This window comes from Pogoniulus pusillus, chromosome 11 (genome assembly GCF_015220805.1).
Source record: "Pogoniulus pusillus isolate bPogPus1 chromosome 11, bPogPus1.pri, whole genome shotgun sequence".
In the NCBI taxonomy this organism is placed as follows: Eukaryota; Metazoa; Chordata; class Aves; order Piciformes; family Lybiidae; genus Pogoniulus; species Pogoniulus pusillus.
Genome location: NC_087274.1, coordinates 17993418 through 18011121, shown reverse-complemented (window position 1 = coordinate 18011121; position 17704 = coordinate 17993418). Strand labels below are relative to the sequence as shown.

Sequence of the window (17704 nt, the reverse complement as noted above, 5' to 3'; positions counted from 1 at the left end):
GGCTCCAGTTCTTCAGTGCAACCAGGAGATCCTCCATACCAATAGCACTTTGATCTGTGATCCTGTCTGTGATCCAGGAGGTGCTGCTGGAGGGGGAATGCTGAGAATGTCTCTAAGTTGGCCACATACCCTGAAAATTCCTGATGCTTCTGGGACTGAGATAACTGCCTGGAAGCTGCAGAAACCCACCTGTGCTTTGGTGGGTATCCCTCAGGGGTCAGTGTTGGGCCCAATACTGCTTAACATCTTCCCAGGTGATCTGGATGAAGAGGATCAAGCATACCCTGATGAAGTTTAGTGATGACACTTAACTGGATGGACAAGTTGGACACTTTGGAAAGGAAAGCCACCTGGAGGGGCTGGAAGAGTGAGCTAGCAAGAACCTGATGAGGTTCAACAAGGACAAGTGCAAGATCTTGCACCTGGGAAAAGACAATCAAGAGTGTGACACACGTTGGGATCTACTTGGTGAGGGAGCAGCTCTGTGGAAAGAGCCCTGGGGATGGACAAGCAGCTCAGTGTGAGTGAGCACAGGATGCTGGAGGCATCACCAGCAGAGATAAGAGAATTGTCCCACTCTGCCCAGCACTGGTCAGGCTACCTCTGGAATGCTGTGTTCAGTTTTGGTCCCTGCTGGACAAAAAAGCTGTGGACAGGCTGAAGAGGGTCCAGAGAAAGGCTGCCAAGACAAACAAAGAGCTGGGAAAGGCTGAGAGAGTTGGGTTTGTTCAGCCTGGAGAAGAGAAAGCTCAGAGGAGGCCTCCTCACCATGCTGCAGTGTTTAAAGCTGAAGACTTCTATGGAGAAGACAAGGAGTGGTGGGGACAAGTGACTCCTGGGGAGGTTCTGATTGAACACAAGAGGAAAATCGTTCACAACAAGGATAATCAGACCTTGGAATAATGTCCCCAGGGTAGTGGTGGAGTCCCCAGCATGGGACACTGTTAAGATTCGTCTGGATGGGGTCTGGGACAGCTTGTCCAGACTGTATTTTGACCGGGAAAGGTTGGACCAGATGATCTTTGAGATCCCTTCCAGCTTGGGCATCAATGATTCCATGAAGTCTTGAGCAGAAGAGTCATGATAGGTACAACAGGCCACAGGTGTTCCAGAAGAGCTTGGCTATGAAATATGGGCAGCTCAGGTGCTGGGAGTGGTAAGTTTGGAGGGTCTGATGTTGAGTTGTAGTTCAGGTGGATACACCTCTGAAGGTACAGTGATCACTGGCAGCTGCTGGAGCTTGCTACCTACAGAAATTACCTTTCTCTTTCTGTGGGACACCCATGTTTGCTCCATGATTTAATCCAGCTCCATAACCTTTGATCCTGTGAGAAGCTCTCACAAGCTGCACCCTTGTTCTGTGTTCTGCATCCACCCGTGATAAAACAGGCTCTAGTAGAACTTCACTGGTTCACACCAAACCAAAACCCTTGGAGAGGCTTAGAGGAACTAAAGACCCTGAGCAACTAACCCCACACCAGCATGGGAACTGCTGGTTGTCACTGGTGTGGATTGTGGAGTTGGACCCTCACCATGATCAGTGTTTCTGCACCATGTTTGCTGCAGCCTTGCACCATTTGTTGTCCTCTGAGGCCTCAGACAGTGTTTCCTGCAATGGAGATGAACAAAATAGTGCTGGAGATGAACAGAACAAGACCACAGCTGGCTTTGTGGCTCTGCTGAGAGGTCTGAGGAGTTCCAGTCAGCACTAATGAGCTTTAATGTGTAATTAAACCCAGAGCTTGATGTGCTTTCCAGGCCACTGATTGGAGCCTGTAACCTGAACTCTGTGCTCTAAGTGCTTTTCACTTGCCCCAAGGGCTTTGGATCAAGGCCAGGAACGAAAGGGAGACTTGGGGGCTGTGTGTGATTTGGCTCCATGTGGGGTCTGTGGTGCTGCTGGTTGCTCTTCACCACAGTTCAAAGCAGTGCTGGTGGGGATATTTTAGACCAATAGCTGGTACTCAACTGCTAGAGTGAGCTTTCGGTGAGCTGGTGTGAAATCCATGAAGCAGTGTGACAGGAAAAGAGGAAATGGCCTCAGGTTGCACCCAGGGCAGGTTTAGGTTGGAGGTGAGGAACAATTTCTTCCCCCAAAAAGTTGTCAAGGCCTGGCCCAGGCTGCCCAGGGCAGTGGTGGAGTCCCAGTCCCTGGAGGGGTTTCAGAGCTGTGTAGATGTGATGTTGAGGGCCATGGTTTAGTGATGACCTGGCAGTTAATGGTTGGACTTGATGATCTTAAAGGTATTTTCCAACCAAAAAGATTCCATGAGTCCCTTTCGTGTACTGTTTAAGAAGGACAGGGGCCTGGGGCAGCCTCAGCTCTGCTCTCTCCTGCTGCAGTGGCCTGGGTTAGCCTCAGCTCTGCTCCTTCCTGCTGCCCTAGCCTGGGGAGGTGGTGGAGTCGTCATCCCTGGGGCAGTTCAAGGCAAGGTTGGATGTGGCACTTGGTGCCATGGTCTAGCCTTGGGCACTGTGGTAAAGGGTTGGACTTGATGATCTGTGAGGTCTCTTCCAACCTTGGTGATACTGTGATACTGTGAATATCAGAAAGGAATGTAACTGAGGTGGGAGTTGGCAGTGTTGGATGAGGAGGTTCACACTCACACCCAGAGAGTTTGACAGACAAGGCAAAACTGTGTGTTTGTGAAAGGCACCAGAATCTGAAGGCTTGGGATCTGCAGTGGTGTGCTGGCATCGTGGCACTGAGTTTGTGGTGATCTTGCCGGAGGTGTTCCTGGTTGCCTTGGTGTTTAGACTCCATGTGGCAGATCTCATGGAGTGTTGGTCTGGGAACAAGGATGCTGAGAAGAATTGGAGGTTCAGGCTTGGACACAGCCCAGCTGACCTTCCAGATGCTATGCTGAGTGCTAGTGCTCAGCGGCGTGGGCATCTTCCTAGCAGCATAGAGCCATGGAATAGTTTGGGCAGGAAGGGATCTTTAGAGGTCACCTAGTCCAAGCCCCCTGCAGTGAGCAGGGTCATCTTCGGCTGGAGCAGGCTGTGCGTAGCCCAGCCAGCCTGGCCTGGAGTGTTTGCAGGGATGGGGCACCTTTCAGGGCGGGGGGTCTCTGGGGCTGGTCCTGCCATGGGGTTTCACTGTTGTCCTTGAGGTGCTCATTGGGAGCAACCCTCCTCGTGGCTGGGACCAAACCGAGTGCTTGCCAGGGTGGGAGCCAGGCTGGGCAGCAAACGGCCGCAAGATGGATGCGGCTCTGCGCAGACATCTGTCCGTCTGTCTGGGCTTAGCTCCGTCCATCTGCTCGGGCTCAGGAGATTTGCTTGTGAGGTCGCAGCCGTCCCCGGGGCCGGCGTGGCCGCGTCGGGGCGGTGTTGGCACGGGGCGGGCAGGAGCGGTTCGTGGGGCACGCCGCGGGTGCCGGGCGGAGGGATGGAGCTGGCTTTCGACCCTTCGGCGAGGTGACCGAGCCGGGGTGTTGCTAAGCTACCGGGGACCCCTTGCCTGAGAGGAGCCATCGCATTTCATTGCATCGCATCACCGGCGGCTCGGTGCAGCATCCGCGGCGCGGGGAGGAGAGACCCAGCGGCGGTGATGTCATGAGCCGCCGGGGCGGTGGTTGGAGACACCGGCGGAGCCAGGACGAGCGGCCGCGGCTCGGGCGGCTGCCATGGGCCCCGGTGCGGCGCAGCCCCGCTGAGCTGCCGCCGCTGCCGTAGCAGCCGGCGCGTCACGACGGGCGTTCGGCGGATGGCGAGCGGCTAAAGGGGAAGCTGCGGCCATTTGCAGGCGCCGCCGGGCAGCCGGGCTCCGAGACCGCGCTCCGAGCCGCCTAACGTCTCTCTGCATCCCTCTCTCCCTCTCTGTCTCTCTCCGGCTGTCTGTCTGCAATGATGAGGCAGGCCCCGGCGACACGGAAGGTACCCACCCCGGCATCGCTAGCGCTGCTCTGAGCCTACCTTGCTCTGCTCTTGCGTTCTGTTGTTTGTTTGTTTTTTCTCTCCCCCTTTATTTCGTGTGTGAACGCTGCTGAGCTGTGATTGCGAGGTGGCCTGGCGTTCCGGACCGGGAGGGGGGAGGTTGCTGAGTGAGAGCGCAGCATCCTTTCAGAGCCCAGCATCCTTTTGGAGCATCATTTCATGTCTTGCCTTCCCTTGCAAGTTTCCAAGGCTCCTTTCTCCATCTCCCTGCTCCGTGCCTGTCTTGCATGCAGCAGCAGCAGCAGCTCTGCAGCTCGGCTGGAGCCTGGGCTCCCTGCCTTCCCTGCTGCCCTGGGTGGGAGCTGGTGCCTGACTGCTGTGCGTTGCATGTTCGTAGTGAGGTTTTTCCTGCCCTAGTGATGCCAGCCGAGCCCTGGGTTCTGCTTTTAGCCCTTCCAGGGGTTGGGTGCATCTGGATTCCCTGTCGAGCTGACGATTCTGCAGGTTACAGCACAGGCTCTGTGCTCTGGTAGTGTCCTATATGGTTATTTTTAGCCTAACCAGAGTATCACTGTTCAGCTTAAAGAGAAATCCTGGGAATTTTTGCCTGATCTCCAAGAATCAGTAAACCAAGAAATAACCAAAAGCACAAAGGCACAACTTCCCTGACAGCGCTGTGTCAGTGAGGGGACTTTGCTGCTGGATTAACCTTACGGCAAATGCTCTTGGTTGATGTCCCTGAGCTCACCAAATCCAGTCACATACTTTGGCTGCTTTAAGAGCTCTTCTGTAATCCCCCCTCCAAAGGAAAAGTTTTACAAATGCTGATCTTCCTCTGCCTCCAGCAGAAGGGTGGAGTGCCCAGCACTCAGCACTCTGCCTGCCAGGGAGCTTGCCAAACCCAGCCACCACAGGATTTCATCCTGCTTTCCTGGTGTCTTCTCCCCTTGCACATGCTGCCTCCGTATGGAATCATAATGAGTGCAAGGTGTTTAAAATGCAAAACATCCTGCAGTGGGTGCCCAGCAACAATGCAGGTAACATCACCCCGAGGTCATGAAGGACACCCTGAGGTGATGAAGGGTAGCCCATGGTAGTGAAGAACACCCTGAGATGCTGATAAACATCCTGAGGGAGCTTGTCCTTCTGCCATGGGGGTTGAGACAGAGTTCATGCCAACAGGTTTTGTCTGGAGAAGGCATTGCTCCTCTGAGGGCTTTGTTCCCTGTCAGAAGAAGGGATGGAAACCTGCCTGCTTGGGTGGGCAGCCCTGGCCTTGGCCTGATTAGTGCCCAGGCATTGGCTTCTGCAGCTCTCCGCCCCTTGCACCCACTGATGGAATAACTCACGGCAGCTATGTGGAATATCACTGGAGCAGCCTGGGAAGTTCTGCTCTTCTACCTCAGAAACCTTCATGCTTTGTCCAGCAGAAGTGTTCAGCAGTGCCAGTCCTGCTTGCTGTGAGGTGTTGTTAACCCAAGCGTCCTCGGCCATGCTCATGATGGTGCCAAAGTTGAGTGCTCCTGGCTGAGCCTGCGTCAGGATCAAGACTCCAGCACTCAGAGCTGACTCAGGTCAAGAGGGAGCTACAGGACCTGCCAGCTACAGGTGGATGGATGATGCCATTTCCACCACAGGCAGTTGCTGGTAGCCAGGAGGAGTTTTACCAGGTTTCTTGTGGCTGGAAGTGCAGTTGGCACCTGAGTGCCTCTGTTCAGAGCTCTGGGTGCCGTCCTTGCTCCTGAGAGCAGGACCTGCGAGGGAATAGAGGTTGTATAATGCCATCAAATATGTATGCAGCAGTGTGATGCAGCAGAGCTCAGAACTACCAAAGGAAGCACTGAAGGCTGGGAGCAGCAGGACCCTGGAGCCCCCTGGCATCCTGGAGGGTCCAGAGTTCCTGTATGAAGCTACTGTGCAATCTGGAGACCGGTGGAGGTTCAGGTGTCTGTTCCCAGCTCCTAAGCAGGGCTCCAGGATGTTCCTGAAGCCAGGAGAAACTTTGGCAGTGGGGTCCTGCTGCCATCCTCTCACCACCTGGATGAACCCCAGTGGCTGGAAAGAAGGAGAAGCTGGTATTTTGGTCCCACCAACGTTCTGCCAGCTGAGCAGAGCTGGCAAATTGCTGATGCGAGGTGTGCTGGGTGACCTCTCGACAGCGAAGGTGACAACTGGGAGCATGGTTGCTCCCTGGACCTGCTAGAGAGCATTTCTCTGCTCCCCCTCTCACTGAGGAGCTGGAGGTCTTGGAGCTGACACTTTGACTTTTTAAATCTTCACGTGGTGTTATGTGGGGGGGAGCCAAAACAGCCTCACAGCAGCATGAGTCTGTCGTTCAGCCTGGCTTTCAGAGAAGGTCACCAAGAGGCCTCCCTTCTTAAGGATTCAGTGGGGTTTGGGTCTCCTCACCCCAGCTCAGGAAGGGCTCAGAGGTTGCTTGTTGGGCATGTTTCCCCATGTCCAGCTGCTGTGAGGGACCATCCAATGAAGATGGGTTTCCAGCACAGTTGCTGGTGTGAAACCTCCAGTTCATGGTGGTTCCTATCTGTAACATCTCAAGGAGCTTTTGGTGCTGTCCAGGAGAACTTTGCCCAGTGATGGGGCTCTGGCGTTCCCCTCACAAGCTATGTTGGGAGCCACGGACTTGGCACAGAGTAGAGACATGTCCCTACTTACAGAGTCTCCAAGGAACAGGGCTTTCAGAGTGTTTTCAGGTTTTTGGTGCCACTCTGTGTCATCCTTCTTTAGCAGGACTTTTGGAAGATGCTGGAGTGCTCCTGAAGAGCTGCTCCTAAAGCAGAGGGTTTGAAGCTTTCACTGTTGTTGTACTTTCCTGGTGGATTTTGCCAAGCAGAGGATGTTCTGGAGAACTGGTCTCTTCCTTCCATCCTGAAATGGGCTGCTGTTGAGTGCAGCCTTTTTGGAAGGGCTGGGAGTGAGCACAGTGAGATGTAGCTGAAGAGAAGCAATAGGTGCAGTGGGGATAACCCACGCAGAGTTGATCTGTAGCTACAGCCAAGCAGCTCTGAGGTTTATCTTTGCTTACCAAGGCCCTGGGTGTGAACATGACCATTTCTCCTGACTGTCAGGGAGAAGCTGTGGTGGTGGCTGTGATGGTCTGAGCTGCTTCTGCTCCTGTGTCACGGAGGCCAAGTGGTTGCTGATAGCTCCAGAGGGCATCCCTGGGGATGTCTTTGGGCAGCAGTTGTGTCGATCTTTGCTGTTCTCAGTGGCTCTAAGCTATGCATTAGTTAATGGAACAGAAGAGCTTTAAAGCACTCTCTGGTGATGGAAAGCTGCAGCTGGGGAGCAGATGTCCCAGCCGATGGCTCCCAGCACCCAGGGGCTCCCTGCCCACACCCAGAGCCACTTGGGCAGCTTTCCCCACTGCCAGCCTGGTTGCTGCCTGTCCTCAGGTGGGTGATTAGGGGTTGCTTGTTAACTGGTAAGTGTACAGCCAGGATGTACAGAGATACCTGTGGTGCTTTCCTTGCCCTTCAATGTGAGAGCACCTCTAATGGGGACAGTTGTGTCACTGCTCTGGTGCATGTGCCAGTGGTGGGTGTGCTGCAGGGTGGAGGGTCCTGTCTCAGAGTCAGTGGATGCATCTGGTTCCAGAAATTACAAGGAAAACATGGAAATTCCCAGGGAAAAGCTCCATGTTGTCCCTGCAACTAAGGAGAAGCAGAGTTCGAGGCTTGCAGCATCTGTGGGCAGCTGTTTGGTGGTGCTCTGGGCCCTGCAGAAACCAAAGTGCTGAGGGGCGGGGGAAATAGAAGCAGAGATAACTCCTCATGCTGCAGTGAGCTCTGGGAGAAGTCTGCTGAGACAAACCTGCCTCTGGTCAGCAGAACCCGAGGAGCACTGCAGTGAGGTGACAGCAGCTTCCAGGCTGACCCAGGACAGCCCAGATTTTGCCCTTGAAGCTCAAGATCTCTGAGGAGAAGGTGCCTCTGTCCCAGGGTGCTGCTGGAGCTAGAGTTGAGGTTCAGGCTGTGGGGCTTGGGGCTCAGCCACATCCATAGCTTTGTGCTTCTGCACCAGGCTAAAGGGAGAGGAGGGTTGGAGTTGGACAAGCCACCTTCAGTCTGGGCGGGAGATCCTGGCCAGGAGGCTGAGCTGCCTCTGGGCTCTTCTGTTTCTCCATCTCCTGGAGCTCTGCTAGCCCCAAGCAGCCCCGGGAGCAGGGGGTGAGGAGCTCGCCTGCCGCTGCCATGCACACTAATGGCTCTCATTTCTCTTTCCTCTCCCCTGTTCTTTGCTGCATCTGCCGCTGCATCTGTACCTCTGCTCCTGTCTGTCTGTCTGAATGTCTCTTCTCCTTTGCATTCTGCTCCTGTTGCCCTCCAGACCACGGCCAGGCGGCCCAAGGTGAGCACCCGCGGTCGGGGGCACCCAGCACCCTCCTGTGTTAGACATGAACCTGATGGGTGCTGAGCCTGGGCACCCAGCACCCTCCTGTGTTAGACATGAACCTGATGGGTGCTGAGCCTGGGTACCCAGCACCCTCCTGTGTTAGACAAGAACCTGATGGGTGCTGAGCCTGGGCACCCAGCACCCTCCCGTGTTAGATATGAGCTCAGTGGGTGCTGACTCATTATAATTTGAGCCAGTGGGACCTGCCTTGAAAAGGAGCACATGGAGGAGAGCAAACAAGGGAGAGCAATCCTCAAACTGCTCCAGAGTAGCCAAGTTGCAGTTTGTGAACACAGATTATTTCCTATGAAGGAGCACTCTGGAGGGTTTTGTTTTCCCTGGGGCGGTGCTTTCACTGGCTTGTAGAAGAAACTCAAACCCTGGCAGTGATGGATCCCTTCAGTTCTAGGGGACTGTGATTCTCACTGCCAGGTATCTCCCTTTCCCCCTCTCACCCCACCCTAGCCCTGTAAACTGTCATTTTGGCACTGCAGGGCAAAGAGCCTAGGCCAAAGTGGAACTTCATGGGTGATAAAATGTGTGACAGAACAATGTGATGAGAGGAGTCTACCACTTCCCTTCCACAACTCCTTCCCTAGGTTAAGATCTCCCCAAATGCTTGAGTCAGGGCAGGGTTTTGCTGTGAGCCTCCTTGAGACAGAGGAGTGAGCCCAAGGTAAGCAGCTTTTGCTTGCTGCTGTGGGTTTTGAGTCCTCATTACTAAGGTAAATCCTGGAGAACTCTTGAGGCTGGCAGAGCACTGAAACAGGTTGCCTAAAGGGTTGTGGAGCTGCCGTCTCTGGAGAGTATCCAAACCTGCCTGGATTTGTTCCCAGGTGATTCTCTCTAAGTGGTCCTGCTCTGGCAGGCGAGGTTGGACTTAACCTTCAGAGGTCTCTTCCAACCCTCCCCACTCTGTGTGAAGCTGTAGCCCTGTACCACTGCCCCTACTTCAGATAGTGTGGCTCTGTGCTGGCGAGGAGCCAGGGTGGATGTCCTGCATGACCTCCTCCTCCTTCGGCCTTCCATCCACACCAGGCAGGAGCCAGATAGAGGGGAAGTCTCTGAATGTTTTCAGCTCTTCAGATGTGATGAGCAGTGGAACTGGTCCCAGTGTGTCCCTGGCCATGCTGCAGCTGAGGGCTCACTCTGTGTGAGGTTTGGAAGCCCTAAAGCAGCATGGAGGAGAACAAAGACCTTGTTTTGAGTGCTGTGGCTCTTGGAGATGGCACATGGGTGGCTTGGTGCCATGGAGACCATGCCCAGGCTGGGGCATGCACAGCTCCTGTACCCGGCAGTGCCAGTGCCCAGCTGTGCACATGTCCGTTCCTGTGCAGCTCAGGGTGAGCTGTGCCCCTTGCCAAGCTGCAGTGCACCCTAGTCCAACCTGGAGGAGTTAAATACAGTCAGGGAGTTCATTTACCCAGCATTAGGTGCCGCAGAGGTGAGTGCCCCTGAGCTACAGTTGTGTGAGGAGAACAGCAGAGGTTTGTAGCAGACCTGGAGCTTCCCTCGCTCTTGTCACCTGGGTCCCCAGCCAGCAATTAACAGCCTTGTTAGCACTGATGAAGCAGCTCTGGGCTCTGGTGAACTCTTGTTCTCTGCTTCTCTTCCCCTCAAACCTGGCGCTGTGCTGCCTGAGCTGAGGTGGTAGCAGACAGCAGGTACAGGCACAGGCACCTGTTGTGTCCCCAACAAGCTGCTGGTGACAGCAGCTCCTGACTCAGACTCCTGCAGATGTGTTCCAGATGTGGAGGATGGATGGGACAAAACTTTCCCCATTCCCATCTCGATGTGGTTTGAGCTTTTTCTGTCCCGTCCTCTGGAGCTGGAACACCAAAACCTCTGCAAGTGTTCCCGGTTCTGTCCCCTGGGCAGGGTCTGCCCTCGACTTCTGAGTCCTTGGGGTGTCGCCTGATCTTGCAAGGAGATGGCTCTGTGCCCGTAGCAGCAGTGCTGAGAGATGTGGCAGTACCAGGAAATAAACGTGGCACAGAGTTTTGGCAATCTTTTGTTGTCCCCACTAGTGCAGGAGGGAGGAGAAGGGCTCTCAGACCTGAACAGAGCTTGGGTGCTCTGAAACTGGTGCACCTTGGTTCAGCTGTCAGTGACCTTTCCTTCCACAAGTGGTTACCTCTGAGTTTTGACTCCTCCAGGAGGCTCTGCAGTGGTGCTGGGCCTGGGCATGCTGTGGGTCTGGGACATGGCCACGCTCTGTCCAGCCAGAGCTGCTTTGCCATCCCTGTCCCCACTGCCAGCATGCCTTGGGTTCACCAGTGCAGGGAATGTGAGTTCAGAGACTCTGAGCATGAAAAACTGGAGCTGAAATGGTGTCAGAGAAACAGTCTGCTGGTGGCAGTGCCATCTCCCTCCACATCTTCTCACTTGACTTTCTGCCCCGGTTTTGCAGCCCACCCGGACCCCCAACTCTGCAGCATCCAGCGGCACCGCCGGGCCCTCAGGCTCAGCCTCTGCCTCCGGCGGGGAGATGAGCAGCAGCGAGCCCAGCACACCTGCTCAGACACCACTGGTGGCCCCAGTGATCCCCAGTCCCTCCCTGACCTCACCCGTGGCACCCCCAGTTCCCTCACCCACAAAGGTAAGCTGTGGCCAGGTAAGCACTGGGCTCGGTTAGGGAAGAGGATGGGGAGACACCAGGATGGTCTAGCACCTTGTGCTTGGGGACAGCTGGAGCTTGGCCAGGCAAGGCCCTGATCTCAGCACAACTGAACAGAGATCTCTACTCGGCTTCCCCAGCCTCAGTCGTCCTCCCATTCCGTAGCTGTCAGTGTAACTGAAGTGTTCTCTGTCCCCAGCACAGCTCGGCAGCGTCTCCGGGTCTCCAGGAGGGCCAGGTGACCACTGCCCCAGGGCTCTGGTTTGAGCATGCCTGTGGAAATTGCCCTGTCAGCTCCACGAGAGGGAGCTGAGGGTTTAGCTTCCAAACTAACACACCCCCAGTAGCGGCTCACGTGTGGCTGGGTGATAACTTCTTGCCCTGGTGCTGTTCCAGTGGTGGTTTCCTTCCTGAGTGATTTAGAGCTTTAGAGACACAAGGCAAACCTTGGATGGATTTCACAGCAAGTCCAGTCTGCCTTTCCCCTTGGAGCATGAGAGGCTTTTCCCAGGGAGCCCTTAGAGCTGGGGGATGTAATCCTTGAGGAAGCCATGTGCACATCAGCTTGGAAACCTCCAGCCTCTGCCCCTTTTCCATGTGCTGGCTGTCATTTCAGCCACCATGGGTTTTGGTCTCCAAATGATGCTCTGTGACACAGCTGCAGGGCTATGTCAGTGTGCAGCTGTCCCTGGACCATTGTGTATAGGTGTTAGTGTCCTCCTCAGGCTGTATCTTCTAGAATCATGCAACTGTTCAGGTTGGAAAACACCTTTAACATCATTAAGTCCAACCCTTGCCTTGGCACTGTCAGGGCACCACCCAGCCGTGGCCCTCAGCATCACATCCTTATGGCTTTGAAACCCCTCCTGAGGTGGGCACTGCACCGCTGCCCTGGGCAGCCTGGGCCAGGGTTTCACAACCCTTCTGGGGAAGAAATTGTTGCTTGTGTCCTACCCTAACCTCCCCTGGCACAACATGAGGCCTTTCCTCTTGTCCAGTCACTTGTTCCTTGGGAGAGGAGACCAACCCCACCTGGCTCCAACCTCCCTTCAAGGAGTTGTAGAGAGCCAGAAGGTCTTACTAGAGGTAAAGTTGGTTTCATGATGGTTCCCAAATGCACTTGGAGCAGAAGGGTGAGTTCAGAGGGATGCTGGCCAGCACTTGTCTTAGTGCAGGTAACAGGCTAGAAAAGCCTTGAGGAGGGTTCTTGGGCTGCCTATGTTAGCTGCTCTGGGGCACAGCAGAGCCCATTGCAGGGTTTGATCTGCTGAGGCAGGAGAATTCCTGGGTTTTAGGGTTGCAGCTGGCTGCCCTGGGGTGACAGTGGGGACCCTCCATACAGCCCTCTGCTGTGCTCCATAAGGTGGGCTTGGGGAAGGAGGAAAGGAGAGCAGCTTGCCCAGAGCACAGTGGGCAGAGGGTTTGAGGTGCACCCTACGTGTGTGTGTCAGCACAGTTCTGAAGTACTCACTAACAACTAACTCCACTGGATGTCTGCACCCTGCATGCTGGCTTAATGGAGCCTTTCTGCAGGATCCTCTTCTGGCCACGAGGACCTGTGCCTTGCATGCCATGGCTCTGCTCAGAGCAGGAGGGACAGCTGCTGAGGGGAGAATCTGGATGCATTCATGGTGGGGGTCGGTTTGGTTTGGGTTATTTTTAAGGATTCAGGCATTCAGAGAGACCAGTGAGGTCAAAAGGAAGACAAGGCTGAGGGAGCTGAGGTTGTCCAGCCTGGAGCAGAAGAGGCTCCAGGGAGACCTAATAGCAACCTTCCAGTACCTAAAGGGGGCTACAAGAAGGATGCAGAGTGACTGTTCACAAAAGCCTGCAGGAACAGGACGAGGGCAATGGCTGCAAACCAGAGCAGAGCAGATTGAGACTGGATGTTAGGAACAAGTTCTGCAGCATGAAGGCAGTGGAACACTGCAACAGGTTGCCCAGGGAGGTGGTTGAGGCCACATCCCTGGAGATATTCAAGGTGAGGCTGGGCAGGGCTCTGGGCAGCCTGATCTAGTTGAGGGGCTTGGACTGGATGAGCTTTGGAGGTCCCTTCCAATCCATCCCATTCTGTGATTCTACTCAGGAGCTTTTGCCAGCCCAAGGGGTTTTGTTAGGGTGTTGAGCATCTGTCACACGTTGTATGTGTAGTCAAAATCCAAAGTCTAGAGTGACAGATGGGACTCTGCAGCTGCAGAGGGATGTCCTGGAAGTGCCCCTGTAATCATGCCCCGAGGCAGGGTCAGATTCTCTGAGGGGTAAACAAATGTCTCTGGAGCTGCCTTCAGAGGAATTTGCTGCTCCTCTTGGTAATTCTTGGTTTGATGTTGTAGGAGGAGGAGAATCTCCGTTCTCAAGTCAGGGACCTGGAGGAGAAACTGGAGACTCTGAAGATAAAGAGAAATGAAGACAAAGCAAAGCTTAAAGAGCTTGAGAAGTACAAGATCCAGCTGGAGCAGGTGCAGGAGTGGAAGAGCAAAATGCAAGAGCAGCAGGCTGACCTCCAGAAGCGTTTGAAGGAGGCCAAGAAGGTGAGCGGCCCCTGGGAGCTGGGCAGCTCCCATCCTACGGCTGCAGAAGGGAGAAGTGGTCCCAGGGCTAACTCAACTGCTGAAAATCTCTGTGAGCATCTTCTCACCCACATATGCTTGACTGCAGGAAGCCAAAGATGCCTTGGAAGCCAAGGAGCGCTACATGGAGGAGATGGCAGACACGGCTGATGCCATCGAGATGGCCACCCTGGACAAGGAGATGGCAGAGGAGCGAGCAGAGTCCCTGCAGCAGGAGGTGGACTCCCTTAAAGAGAAGGTGGAATATCTTACCATGGACCTGGAGATCCTGAAGCACGAGATCGAGGAGAAAGGTGGGAAAGTGTCAGCTTTTGGGCAGCCTTTGCATGGATCCCACTGCACAAGGTTCTGCATCTGGGTCGAGGCAATGCCAAGTACCAATATAGGCTGGGAAGAGTCTGGCTTGAGAGCAGCCCCGAGGAGAGGGACTTAGGGGTGCTGGTGGACAGGAAACTCAATATGAGTCCTCAGTGTGCTCTTGCAGCCCAGAGAGCAGCCAGAGCCTGGGCTGCAGCAAGAGAAGTGTGGGCAGCAGGGCAAGGGAAGTGATCATCCCCTTTGCTCCGCACTGGTGAGACCCCTCCTGGAGTACTGCATCCAGTTCTGGAGCCCCTGGTACAAGAGGGATATGAAGGTGATGGAAGGTGTCTAGAGAAGGGCCATGAGGGTGATCAGAGGGCTGGAGCTGCTCTGCTGTGAAGAGACACTCAGGGAGTTGGGGCTCTTCTGTCTGGAGAGGAGAAGGCTCCCAGGTAAGTTTATTGTGGCCTTTCAGTATCTTAAGGGGGCTTCAAGAAAACTGAGGAGGGACGTTTTAGGCTGTCAGGTAGTGCTAGGACTGGGGGGAATGGAGCAAAGCTGGAAATGGGCAGATTCAGACTGGATGTTAGGAAGAAGTTGTTCAACATGAGGGTGGTGAGACCCTGGAACAGATTGCTCAGGGAGATGATGGAAGCCTCATCCCTGGAGGTGCTTATGGCCAGGCTGGATGGGACTCTAGACAACCTGATCTAGTGTGAGGTGTCCCTGCCCATGGCAGGGGGGATAGAACCAGATGATCCTTGTGGTCCCTTCCAACCCTGACTGATTCTATGATTCACTGGAGTGATCTGGAGCAGTGATGTCTCCTCACTGCTAGTTGTGGTGGGGCTGAGGCTTTGCCTCCATAGCTCCCCTGCAGCCCTTGAGGCTTTGTGCTGCATTCCCAGCCCTGCTTAGCAGGACAACTGTGACCATCACACATGGGCAGGTGAGCAGCAGCTCAGTGTCATTTTCACGTGGCTCTCAGCCTCATGGAGAAGGCAGAGGTGGAGCTGCTGAGGACAGATGTTCCTGTCCTGGGCTTGGGGGAAATCAGGGTTAGAGGGTCACAGAACTGTTTGAGTTGGGAGAGACCTCTAAGGTGATCAAGTCCAACCCTTAACACAGCACTGCCAGGTCACCACTAAACTATGGCACTCAGCACCACAGCTACGCAGCTCTGAAGCCACTCCAGGAATGGCAACTTCACCACTGCCCTGGGCAGCCTTTCCAGGCCTCAACAACCTGTTTGGGGAAGAAGCTGCTCCTCATGTCCAATCTGAGACTCCCCTGGGGCACCTTGAGCCTATGTCTTCTTGTTCCTGCCCAGGCAGCCAGTGTTTGCTTTCCCTGCAGGCTCGGATGGAGCAGCCTCCAGTTACCAGGTCAAACAGCTGGAAGAGCAGAATGCAAGACTCAAGGAAGCCCTTGTCAGGTAGGACACCACTTGTGTGCTGCAGAGGCTGGAGGGCTGCCCATGAAGTTCTTTCCTGGGGCATCTCAGGCTCTCTAATAGCAGTTAGCACCAGAGCATTGAGCCAAATGCTTCTCTGGAGCAACTGATGGTCCTGCCATCAGCTCTGGGGTAGTTCCTGAGCTCTGGTGCTCTTTTAAGCACGAGACAGAGAAAGGAGGACCTCCTGTCACTGGAGAAGAAGAGCCACTTTAGACAGCTGCTGTGTTTCATCTCTCCATGTACACAGTGCTCTGCTTCTCCAGCCCAGCCACAACTTTATCCAAGCAACTTGGGCAGGACCCAGACACCTCCTGTCCAGGTCATCCTTCTTCAGGTTGTTGCATTTCCCTGGGCAAGGCCAGGGCTTGGGGCTTTTCTCTCTGGAAGCCACCTGGTTTTTACCCTGGAGGTTCAGACAGGGTCCCTTTGGTGACCACCCCACTGTGCTGTGCCTCTTCAGTGTGCACAGGATGCTGTCTGGCCTTTGGTGCAGAGGTCAGCCTGTGCTCAGACACCTGCAGGGCTGGAGGAGGTGGAAGCATCCCCTCCTGAGAGGAAACACAAGAAACTGTCTTGCAAGGATGTCCAAATCAGCATGTTTGGGATGTCCAGGTCCATGTGAGAGATGCCTCAGCACTTGCAGTCCCTGGGCATAGATGTTTTGGGGCCATTAGAGCTGTTCATGCAGTGGCCTCAACACAGAGTCATGGAATTTAGGTTGGAAGAGGCCTCTAGGCTCCTCAAGTCCCAGCTGTTAACCCAGCACTGCCAGGTCACCACTAAGCCATGGCCATCAGCAGCACTTCTTCAGGCTTCTCCTGCTCTGGTAGCTGGGTCTCTGCTGGGCTTGTGATGAGTCTGGTTGCTCTCTGTCAGGATGAGGGACTTGTCTGCCTCAGAGAAGCAGGAACATGTGAAGCTTCAAAAACAAATGGAGAAGAAGAACACGGAGCTGGAGTCCTTGAGACAGCAGAGGGAGAAGCTTCTGGAGGAGGTGAAGCAGGCAGAGAAAACAGTTGATGAGCTAAAGGAGCAGGTGAGTCCCCTAGGGGATGGTGGGGAAGGGAGGGAAGACTGGGGCCCTTTGGAGCATGGAGCAGCTTCGGTAAGGCAGCATGGGTCACCTGCTGGGCCCGGTGTCTGGAGAGCCATGCCTGGGCATACCACCGCAGGGACTAACACTTCAGAGTCGCCCTCCAAAGGCAAACCCTGTTCCCGCAGTGGAGTTGCTGGGCTCTGCTTGGCCATGGGGTGGCTCTTGAGCACAGCAGATAGAACCACAGAGTCGTTTGGAAACGACCTTTAAGATCCTTGAGTCCAGCCATTAACCCATCCCTGCCGGTCACCACTAAACCATGTCCCTCAGCATCCTTATAGCCTCCACTGGACTCTCTCCTGTAGTTCCTTGTCTCTCTTGAACTGAAGAGCCCAGGAATAGACCCAGTACTCCAGCTGTGGCCTGTAGAGCCAGGGCAGAGTGGAGGAAGAGAAGAACCTTCCTTTACCTGCTGGCCACACTGTTCTTGATATACCCCATTCCTGGCCACAGGGGCACGTTGCTGGCTCATCGGCAACTTGTCCACCAGCGTGGGAAAGACAGGTTTACCCCGCAGCTCAGCAGGGAGATCTCTCAGTGCTATACAAGGACTTCTGAGCTTCTTGCTGCAGTGTGAGCTCCAGGCTGGAGCGTGATGTGGGGTGTCCTTGCAGGTGGATGCTGCCTTGGGTGCTGAAGAGATGGTGGAGACTCTGACAGAGAGAAACTTGGACCTGGAGGAGAAGGTCCGGGAGCTGCGCGAGACCGTTGGGGACCTGGTAAGATGGACTGCTCTGGGGCAAGAGCTGGTGCTGGGGAGGGCTTGTGCTGCTTACTTCATGTCTGGGCTGACCTGGGGGCTGGTCCAGCTGGCTGCCAGACAGTGAAGGCACTCAGGGCACTGGGGACTACCTGGCAGCGTTGCCAGAGGGCACTGAGGACCCTCTCTGCAGCAATTGCTCTCTGCATCCGCTTTCGAGCACTGCACCCGCTGCACCTCGGGCTGCCCAGCTGCTTGCCCAGCTGCAACATAACCGTGTCCTGTGGTGCCTTGGCAGGAAGCCATGAACGAGATGAACGACGAGCTGCAGGAGAATGCCCGGGAGACGGAGCTGGAGCTGCGGGAGCAGCTGGACATGGCCACGGCGCGGGTGCGCGAGGCCGAGAAGCGCGTGGAGGCGGCGCAGGAGACCGTGGCCGACTACCAGCAGACCATCAAAAAGTACAGAGAGCTCACAGCACACCTTCAGGTAGCTCACAGCACACCTTCAGGTGTGCCCCTTTGCTGCCCTCCCCGGGGCAGCTGCTGAGCCCTTGAGGAGAGCAAGCACGTGTGGACAAGAACCTTCCTAGCGGAGGCGACCCCTGCGCTTCCTGCTCTTGCAGGGGAGGGGCAGAGTGGAACAGATGGGTGGTCACAGAGTCCGTGT

The 17704-nt window shown here is 55.1% G+C and overlaps 1 protein-coding gene across 8 annotated transcripts in view; it reads left to right on the top strand.

The window, feature by feature from the left end:
- Nucleotides 1–17704, top strand: part of DCTN1 (dynactin subunit 1) — a 61723-nt gene that overhangs the window by 26801 nt on the left and 17218 nt on the right. For 3 of the 8 annotated variants that reach the window (XM_064151263.1, XM_064151260.1, XM_064151259.1), the window contains exons 6-14: nucleotides 3862–3879; nucleotides 8230–8250; nucleotides 10706–10894; nucleotides 13246–13443; nucleotides 13571–13775; nucleotides 15139–15217; nucleotides 16115–16274; nucleotides 16949–17053; nucleotides 17333–17524. In XM_064151263.1, the coding sequence (XP_064007333.1) occupies nucleotides 3862–3879; nucleotides 8230–8250; nucleotides 10706–10894; nucleotides 13246–13443; nucleotides 13571–13775; nucleotides 15139–15217; nucleotides 16115–16274; nucleotides 16949–17053; nucleotides 17333–17524 (1167 nt within the window). Of the gene's footprint in view, nucleotides 1–3255; nucleotides 3880–8229; nucleotides 8251–10705; nucleotides 10895–13245; nucleotides 13444–13570; nucleotides 13776–15138; nucleotides 15218–16114; nucleotides 16275–16948; nucleotides 17054–17332; nucleotides 17525–17704 lie in introns of those variants that run through there. The other 5 variants (XM_064151262.1, XM_064151261.1, XM_064151264.1 and 2 more) reach the window with 3 other exon arrangements.